The sequence below is a fragment of the Perna viridis genome, chromosome 14 (genome assembly GCF_037379345.1).
Source record: "Perna viridis isolate PV_CMFRI_1.1 ecotype Kerala chromosome 14, ASM3737934v1, whole genome shotgun sequence".
Lineage (NCBI taxonomy): Eukaryota > Metazoa > Mollusca > Bivalvia > Mytilida > Mytilidae > Perna > Perna viridis.
Window position 1 is genome coordinate 710,697 of NC_142458.1, and position 10,569 is coordinate 721,265.

General features: G+C 30.4%; 1 protein-coding gene across 2 annotated transcripts; it reads right to left on the bottom strand.

Moving 5' to 3' along the window:
- Positions 1–1,303: 1,303 nt before the first annotated feature.
- Positions 1,304–10,546, bottom strand: LOC148597661 (EF-hand domain-containing protein 1-like). Of its 2 annotated transcripts, XM_088561216.1 has the most exons (12): positions 10,388–10,546; positions 9,348–9,569; positions 8,966–8,980; positions 7,602–7,752; positions 6,972–7,108; positions 6,302–6,529; positions 5,291–5,632; positions 4,295–4,435; positions 3,715–4,009; positions 2,991–3,075; positions 1,848–2,040; positions 1,304–1,527 (listed from the first exon to the last, which is right to left on the bottom strand). In XM_088561216.1, exons 1-12 carry the CDS (start codon positions 10,433–10,435, stop codon positions 1,450–1,452), a joined length of 1,935 nt encoding a protein of 644 aa, XP_088417342.1. In that variant the 5' UTR covers positions 10,436–10,546; the 3' UTR covers positions 1,304–1,449. The 2 variants fall into 2 exon arrangements, with proteins under 2 accessions (XP_088417342.1, XP_088417343.1); XM_088561217.1 differs by lacking the exon at positions 8,966–8,980.
- Between the last annotated feature and the right edge of the window lie 23 nt (positions 10,547–10,569).

Here is a 10,569-nt window from a genome sequence, read left to right on the forward strand (position 1 = left end):
GAGGATATGTTGATTACATCCGTTACTGATATTGTGATGCCCAAATTATCTTTACAGAATTCATATACTTATAAGCAATTTCCTTCATTTTTAGGTATTTTTTTAGATGTAGGGCAGTGTTCTAGGATTTTTCAGGAATTGAGGTTTCCTTGAAAGAAATCCATATAAAATAAACTTTCCCACAGTCAGTGACTGCTTTCCTAACAAAACAAATCCTTACAGCATATGAACTTTTCAACTTGCTACGGGAAAGTGTAACAGTATCTTATGTTCCCTGACCCAATTTTCACATGCTCCGGGTAGAGGGAAATAGGAATCCTAGAACACTGGTAGGGGTGGCAATTTTTATTACTTGGGCTCATTTGAAAGATAAGATACCATATAAATGAACCATATCATATAAAATCATATTTGAACTATGGTATTATAAAAAAAACATTATCTGAACATTACTTGATGTAGAAAATGAATTATCTATTGAATGATCCCATATTATAAGATCTTATTCACAGTGCAATGACTTGTAGAGGCTGTTATGGAAAATCTTAATAGCAATTGTTGTTAAATTGGTACTATCAAAATATTATAAGTCATGGAAAGAACCCCAAAGTTATCAACTGTGATGCTACTATAGAGGAAATACTGAATAAGCTTTTTTATTGAAGCATAAATACCCTTGAGGTTTTGACATTGAAAAGGATATCAATATAAGCAAATTTTTAAATGGGTTACACAGGCAAATGTGCCACACATGAGAATCATGTGGTTTGCATCATATGATTATCATATAAATCGAGCACCATATGAGACTCATGTCAATATGATTATCTTATGTTAAATATCACATGATTGTCATATGAATCGAACACCATATGATTATCATATGTGGCACATTTGCCTATGTACAGCAACATATTTTGGATTTAACTAAAAAACATAAGTATGGCTGTATTTTTTGTGATACCAGTTCAGTTTACATTTGTAATCTGATGATTTAGACAGGTAATCTGATTATTCAGGTTTGGACAGGTTATATAAAAATTCAGGTTTTAATTTAGATAGATAATCTGATTAGTCTGGGTTCAGTTTGAAGAGGTTTAATCATATAAATGCATTTTTTTCAACAACAATTGTATTGCTGTGATTTCTTCTTTTTTGAACTGTAAATAATATCTACAAGCACTAAGGTGAGATGACTTTATATGTCCCATTTTTAACAAGTCAATACTCTACTTTGACTTCTTCAAATGATAACTTCAGAGTATACCTCACTGAAATATTACACAATAAGGAATAAGTTAAGTGAATTTTTCACATATTCTTTTTACATAATATACAATGTACATAAAAATTTCATAAAAATTTTTTTCAATAGAGTTGTTCTGTGTACATAAACATACACAAATTGCTTCAATTATCACAGATCTATAAAATGTCTTCATTATCTTTTCATGAACATTCCACAAACTTTCTGAAATCTTCTAATGAAATTTTGCCTTCTGGATCTGATGTACACTGTCTTACAAGCTACAAAAAGGAAAATGTTTAATATCAGATTGGTTAATGCTAAAAAAATGTATTTAAAGGGAGATAATTGAACTTTTTTTAAAACCGATATTTTACAATTACTAATGGATAAGTACTTTTTGCACTAAGCCTATGCATTTTACTTCACTAAATTAGATGCATAATAAATATAATAAATCAAACAATATTTAGTATTTATCTTAAATGGTATATCCACATTTGTCTCTGGTCAAAACATGTATTGCTTGTTTTAATAATCATTCTAACATGTATTGTAGTAAAGAACAAAAGTCAAAAAAGAAATAACGTAGCAAACTTACTTCAACAATAACGTCATCATCAACAGGAAGCTGTAGACTTCTGCAGAGAGCTCTCATGTCCTCGACTCCAATAAATCCTTGTCTATCTTTGTTGTATCGCAGGAACATTGTATCAACTCTGGCTTTATCTGTTACAGCTATCTTCTTTAACTGTGTCCTTACTTGTCTGACCAACACTTCCAGGTCACCAGGACTGAAATAAAAATCATCCCATTATAATTAATGGTAAGAAAAGAGTCATATGATAACATGGATGCAAAATTATGTATTGATTTTGACTGTAAATATAAAGAAATTGCTACATTGAGAGATTTGAGAATAATAAAGTTTCAAAAATGTTTGAAGTTATAAACTGCTTTTCTTTTTGCTGCAAAAACAATCACTTTTACCAAAATATTTTCACCAGTTATATCAAATTTCTAAGAGGGGAGATAATTCAAATTTATATCAATTAATAGGCCAAGAAATATTACAAAAAGTATATGCTGTTATCTGTTTTTTAAACCTTAGAAATTGTTAAGCTTATGAAAATCCCTACTATGTGATGACATATCAGTTTAACCTTATTTAGTTTAGAAGTTTAAAAATTTTGTTAATTCCATACAAAATTATGGCAAAAAATGAGCAAATAACAGCCAAATTTCTGTATTTGCCATGCTATTCTCATTTCAGTGAGACGACAAACTTTAATTGGATTGGTTAATTGAAGAAATTAAACAGACAGACTGGAAGCCACTCTGAACTATAAAGTCAATCTGCCATTAGATGGAAAAATCTTTATGTTTCAATCGTAAATATCTTAGTATATAGAAATTAATATTTATAATGCTCAGGACTATTTTTTATAAATAAAGACAGCTGCAAAGGATTTTGAATTAACTTTTGATTTTCAGTGTATGCAAAACTGGTTCAGAGACTTTTGGACCAAATCTCAAATTTAATTGTTTTCTCCTATTTGGCCAACTAACAAAAATCAAAATTTTCTGCTGGACCAAAGACATTTCTTCGGTCTGGGGGTATTTTGTTTTCACTAGACTTTCTATGTAAGTAATCCAAAGGCACCTTTGAAGTGTCACTTTGCTACACCTCCTAGATCTGCCAGGATGTTCAGAAAAGTGAATAAGTAATATTTATCAATCTGACCTTCTCATGACCTTCATAGGTCCACCCTTTATTGTCTCCATAGGATTTATTGTCAGTCTTTCTCTCAGTGTCTGGATTGTTTGAGCTGTAATTACAGACAACACTTTAAAAAAACTTGTAGTCTTATATTTATTTTAACAAGCTTAAAATTCATTCAAAAGAATCTATATGTATGTACAACTACTGAACTAAGGTAATAGGCATGATTGTCTTATTATTCTTTAAGCAGGGCCTAAATTTTACATTGGTGACAAGGAGATTAAGGTACAGTAAATTATGTTTGAAAAATAATAAAACTGACATTTTTGTCTATGTAATCTTTTACAAAAAAATCTCCCTGTTAAAAACAAATGGGAGAAGTTTGTACAAACATGGAGAAGTGTTTTTTAGGCCCTGCTATAAGGAGTATACAACACATTTGTGACACATTAAATGAAATAAAAACAATTCAAATAATTACCAGCAGCAGAGTTTTCTTTTAACATGTTTCCATTGTAAAAATAAATTATATGACTATCAATGAATAAACTGCTCTTTTATGATAAAAGTGACACAAAAATTTGTTGTATAAAAATGAAAATAAAGGATGTCTTTTCCTTGTCGTTTCTTGGATGTCATCATTGCTTACATCCATTACAAAAAAATATGTTGAATTATGTGACTACTCATTGCATAAGATTGACACATCAATGACATATCTTTTAATAATTTATTGGTAACTTACAAGAGAATTGATTTGAGTGATCTTCCATATATTTCAGTACATATTCATCAGCATTTGTAATGATAAATCTGTGCTTGAATACATCGATGACAGCACCAATGTAAAAGTCCTCAGGACCATAAAATACTGGCTGGTCTGGAGGACAGCCAGGTTTAGCCACTCGTGTCCTCTCCAGAAATTTTCCACCAATTATTCCAGAGTTACGTACTGGTGGTTCGTAGACTGTCATCATATCATCAGCCAATCTATATGAAATGATAAACCTCCTTCCTTTGTCCTCAGGCCGTACTGAGTCCTATAAATAAATGACATTAAAATAGCTAGATATATATTTGATGCTAAAGGTTTAGACTAGAAGAGCTTATTTGAAAGTTTTTCTAAAATATAGTAAGAGAATTATTTCATAAATATTCTTTTTGTAGAAAAGATAAAAACTAGAAAAAGGAGCGAAAATAAGTACATTACAAAAAAATAGCTTTCATTTTATATGAAGTAAAACATAGATCTATATCCCATCCTGCCAAAGTTCATAATTTAGTATGACATATTACAATTTTCAGTATATTAACCATACACTTACCATTGTTGCCTCAAATCTGAGTACTTTGTGATCATTCTCCAACATTTTGATGAAATCTTTCTTGGGAGGCTGTGGTATCAGGGAAAGACAGGACTGTAGCGAATCTTCTAATGAACCAAAGTTATTGTATGGGGGAATTTCCTGATAAAATAGAAACTATTCATTAAGTTTCAATAAAATAATATAAACAATAAATAACATAATAAATAAAGACCTTTAATGGTGAAGCCAGGTAGAAATAAGAATTTTCTCATGCGGCAGTGATATGTGCTGCAAGGCATGTCAAAGTCAAGCAAAGCTTTCTTGCTTCACCACATAATTATAGATGCTTTTTACATTCAACATATCATAAGGACAAGTAAATTTCACCCTAGACCAGTAGTGATTTCTGCGCATTCTTTCTTACAAAGGCACATAATTAAGGTATGTTGATATTTTTATAAAATTAAAGTAAAATGTGCCCATCATAAGAAAACTCTCTCCAGCACCATCTGAAATGGGCAAATGTTCTTATTTCTACCCAAGACTGCAAGAGAAGAAAATTTGAGAAAAATTATTACTGAAGAATAAAATATTCTACATGTTTTATCACCAACAGTTACTTCAATCTTTAGTAATGTATGTCAGAAACAAAAAAAGATTGCAGATTGAAATAGTCCAAGTACATGCAGTTTCAATGTTTTAAAATCATGTGTAATGTGAATTAAAAGGTCTCCCATTTTTTAGCATAAAAATTATTTATTGTTTGTTAACAATATGAAATAGTCAGCTGTTTGGCAAAACTAACTTATAACTTGAAGTTTATTGGATATTTTTCATTCATTACTTCATACAGACATTATTTTGTCAAATACATTTTTTAATCCTGGACAGAAATATTCTTTTACTGTCAGAAATTTATCTTCTGAGTCAATTGTCAGGAATTCTATCTTCATAATATTATAAAAATATAAAAAATACTTATGATATATAAACTCATGAATGCTTATGACTCACCATCTTTGGTAGATTTTTCATTTTGTCTTGCACTTCAACAGTATTGAAGTCTGTAATTCCAAAATTTTGATAGAAAAATGCTTTAGTGAAATTGTCACAGTCATAGATAAAGAATCTTCTTCCATAAATAGTAACAGTTTCTCCAACTTTGAAGTCTTTAGGTGTGTAATAGTTCTTGATTTCATGATCTGATAATTCCATAACAACGGCAGGGAAAGATGACTCGACATTATATCTGTCTTTTGGAACCTTATGTCTTCCAATCAACACGGGAAATGGATCTCTGCCATCATTGGCTGTGTGAACTTCTCTTACTTCAAGTGTGTCATCTACTAAGTAATACTGTAGATAGAAATAAATTCATGTCATACACCAGAGTCCAAAATTCTATAAATGAAGAAATTAAAGCAGATTTTTCATTGTGCAGGCCTAGAATCTAGGCTTACCCATATTTACATAGAGATATATTAGTGTTTGACTTTTTAAATTTATCATTTAGGTGTAGTAAGAAGTAGATTACTGAAATTGTACTTAATTTTGCAAATGGTGGTTTCCAAACATATTCATGACTATTTAAGTTTGCATTAACTTGAAAGTTACCATATGCTAAGCACTTTTTATGAATTTTCACAGGTACTTATTATCATGAATTATTTCCTTAAGTCACAAAAAAAGTGCAGTTACTTATACAGTTACTAATAATTTCATATCAGCTTATGACAATTTAACTACTGATGAAAAGTCTTTAAAAGCAAAAAAAGATAGCAGACTGAAATTGTCCAAGTACATGCAGTTTCAACGTTTTAGAATCATGTGAATTAAAAAGTTTCTCATTTTTTTAGCATAAAAATCATTTATTGTTTGTTAACAGTATGATATAGTCAGCTGTTGTTGATTATAAATTGAAGTAGTCATAAAAATGGTGCTGACTTATTAATATTAAATATTGCAAACATACATATTTATATTGTGAAATTTTCTGCTACATGTATTCAAAATTCAAATACTAACATGTATAACAAAGGGCCTTTTTTCTCCAAACATCTGAGTTGTGTCATCCCATACAACATAGAATCTAAGGACTTTTCTGTCAAGTTCCAGGAATTGTTTCTGTTTATCGAAGGCAGAGGCAGTGGTATATGTTCTTAGTGCAGCTTTTTCTTTCCTTCTTTCTATGTAAGGGTCTGAGGGCATGTCTTCACCAGGATTTACATCTAACCCTTCGCTTTCTAAGAAGTTCTGAAGTAAATGTACAATGCAAGGTCACACAAATAGAACTGCTTTTAAAATAATATGTTCTCTATAAATAAGAATAAATAGTAAGTGTGCAGTAGAAAGTATATTTATCATCATTTTTTTCTTTCAAGTTACACTTTTTATGAGTTTGAGATGATGGAATGAAAATTTAAAGAGATAGACCTAGGGTAAGGGACACAACTCTTACAAATCATTGAAATGTTTGTATTCGACATTTCACATCAATCAAGCATATCATTGATTGCAAGAGTTTTGTCCCTACCCTACATCTACCTCAAGAGAATCCGTAAAAAAAATATTAGTCTGAGGAATAAATATCCAGGTAAAGAAGGCTATAATTTTGGTTCATTCTTGCTTGCAGTATTATTTCTCATAATGTATTAATTTCTTTAAATTTTTCTAGAGTAAAGAAGTTTCAAAATACCTTTGTAAACATATCACAGCTAACAATTCTGAAAATCTTTCCATAGAATGTGACATTGATACCATTGTTCAAATCTTTCCAGTGCCAGTTGTCCCCTTGATCATTCTTTGGCAGTCTCTGTCTCTTTATCAGTTTTCCTAAATAATGGATAATAGAGAAACCCTTGATAAAAAACAAAGTTGGTCATTTACATATAAATAAATAATAAAACATTGAAGCATTAATTCAAGCATCAGTCCTTTCCTTTTCCTTTTAAATAAAATAAAAGCATGCAAAATTTTGTCTCCAGAATATAAATCTTAATTATAAAAGGAGTCCTTGTACAAGTTTTCACCTCCAAAGGCTTTAATATAAATTTATCTTTCATTGTAAATTCAGTAAAATGATGTTCTTAGATTAGCTATTTTACTTAGAACTCACATTATAGAATTTTTAACATCATTACTTATCATGGAATACTTTAAAGTATCACAAATCCTTTTAATTACAATTTCAGCAAAGAATGCAATAATTCAGACACACAATAATTTCGGAATGTTACTTATTCTATTTTCTTTTTAACAATGCTTTCTAAAGAAATGAAAATTTTAACTTATTCCACAATTAAAATGACAAATTACTAATGCTTACCTTGAGGCATTCCTGAGTTTTCAACATGAGGCTCTACCACAGAAATACTATCATCTTCAAGATAGTAATAAATGTCAACAGGACGAACTCTGAAGTATTCATCTGGGGACTCGTGTACGGTCTGTTTGAAGTAGCCATTGAATCGGAGTACCTAAAAAGATAAAACTAGGAAATAAAAATCTAAATAGTAAATTAGATACCATTATTTACAAAGATAAATATGCAAGTTTGTAATCATATGGCAACACCAGTGATCAAAATAAACACTGTGAGGTTGGCCCATGGCAAGCAAATTTCAAAAGTCAAAGTCAAAGAGGTCTTGCCTTGCTGGGCCACCTTGATTTTTTTCTGTTCAACATATACATGTAATAATTCAGGGCAAGTAAACTTTACTCTGATGCTTACTTGATAAATTTTCTTATTTCTACCCATGGCCATGCACACAATCAAACAACTTATTATATCTTATATCATGAACATTTCATCTCAATTCATAATCATTTTTTTTACAGGGAAATTAGAATATGTGTTCAAATACACATACTTAAGACCTGAAAACATAATTTAATTACACAAATTACTCAGCTACTGAAATATCTACTATCTACGATTCTGACATGCAGCTCCTGAATTTGCTGGATGAGTATGATTTAAGTAAAGGAAAGCATTTAAATGGGTGTCATTTTTTATTTCAGACAAAGAATATACATATTCAAGACCTTCATGCCATGTGATTTTAATTCTTTCATAAAGAATATAATGAAGAGATACATTTTGAATTAAAAAAACATCTTTTTTCTATCATTTATAATGTTTTCTTTGTACAAATCATACTTCATTACAACAGTGGTTTCTATTGCAAAATGTTTTAACATGCAGTAAGTGAAATCATTTCCAAATGATTTAATCAAATTACCTACCATTGAAGAGTACTGATGTGTCACCCATGTACATTTGTACTTTACATGTATTAAACATTATAGAAAATTTTAGGAGAGGCCTACATGCACATGTACAGTCTATCAATCTTTAAAAAAAAACTTAAAATTTTCTTATCTTATGAAGTATTTTAAAAAAAACTGCTACCAATACCAAACACCAGTGGTCCTTTTCACAAAAAATTGTAAGTTATGACGTCATAGTAAATCAAAGTATTGTGACGTCACAACTTACGACTAATTTTACACTTACAATTTTTTGTGAAAAGGACCACAGCTTTATTCAAAGGACCAAAACAAATAAATTTGGGCAAATCCAAAATGAGTTTTTATTTCCAAATATCAACTGAACAGATTATATCTACTCTTCTCTTGTTTCTACCTGATAGACATGCTACCAGTATGACATGCTTATATGAGACTTACAAAGTTAAAACAGCTCTGAAAAGAAAGGCAATCTAGTATGATCATCTAGCAAACATTCATACATTTGCAGAATGATTGTTTGTTTCTAATAAAAAATTAAAAATAATCAGGCAGATGAAACTTAAACAAAACAAAACAAAAAAAACCATGTAAAGTGGCATAGATAGATATCTTGATTTTAACAAAAAGAGAAGACTTAACTTGAGGAGAGTAATTTACATACTAAGGTTTTTATCAGATTTTCTATTCTTTTAATGGTAGATATTTTTTTATCAATAACCTCTTTTCTTGCCAGTAGTATTAACATTAAATAAGAAACACGTCATATTAAAATTATACCATTTAAGAAAGTGGTTCTTTTTCATCAAAGTATAGAAAATACCTTTTTATCCCAAGCAACATGGCCAGGAACAAAGTCCTCAGGGGGAGCTTGTTTTGCCTGGCCATAGGTAAGAGTTGGATTGTAATTTGCTAGTTCATCAAGTTCCTGTTCTGATAACTGGTTGTACACAATGGCTTCACCACCAATTCCAACTTCTGGTCTTCTTGGGATAGAATAACCATTCTTGTAATCAAGGGTTTGACTTCTATGGTATTTCCATTTCTAAAATAAAAAAAATCAGTTAAGAAAATACTATAGGCTTATTAGTAAAATTGATATCTTATGGATCCAAAAAACATTAGACTGCATGGTAGCAGAAAAAGGGGTTTCTCCAACATGTATTTTCTTTAACTCCCACAATATAATGATTTAACAAAGGAACATATGAAAAGTTGTACCAAGCAGCTCCACCAAATATTGGGGCTATCTTAAGTTATTCATGAATGAATTCACACTTTGCTCTGAATGACCCCAGATTTGTCTCCAAATAACCTTTTGACGTCAATGAAACAATGTAATTTTATATTGTGACATCATTGATATTTAAGCTAAAGGAGAATTCAGTATGACAACAATTGGAAAATATATTATTTTCGTCAATGGCGTCCACAAGTGTAAATGCTCTGTATTTTTCAGAAAAATTTCAGGTTTGATCTGTCTCATATTATGTAAGAGTATATCAAAGTTTCTATTATTATGCATGCAGTAACTGCACGACCTGGAACCCGCTTCAGCGAACAACAGACATATTCACACGATTATATTCTGACATACACATAATAATAGTCATATCACTGCACTCATTGACTCATTATCTTCAAATAAAATAAGTACTTTTCTTGTTTGAATTAACACCAAGGTTGTTTGTCCAATAAATCATTAGTAAAATGATGCATTTGATGAACCTGAAGTATGATAGTTAAGATGCCGTCTGTAAACCTTTCTCAACGTGGCTACAACCTGTAGTAGCAGTCTCTGCCATCTGACTTTTTTTCTTTTAGTTTTATAGTTAATTTACTCAAATTTGGTTTAAGTCTTACCGTTGGATCCCTGAAGTTATTTCCTGGAAGAAATGGTAGCCCTTCCATCTTTTTTTCCGGTTGTTGTCAAATATGCAAGGCTGCAATGAAAGATCTTTATGGTTTCTCACAACAACCGTACACACTCAGTCACTGTTTCCTGCGTTGCTATGTAAACATTTAGTATCGTGAGAATTGACGAG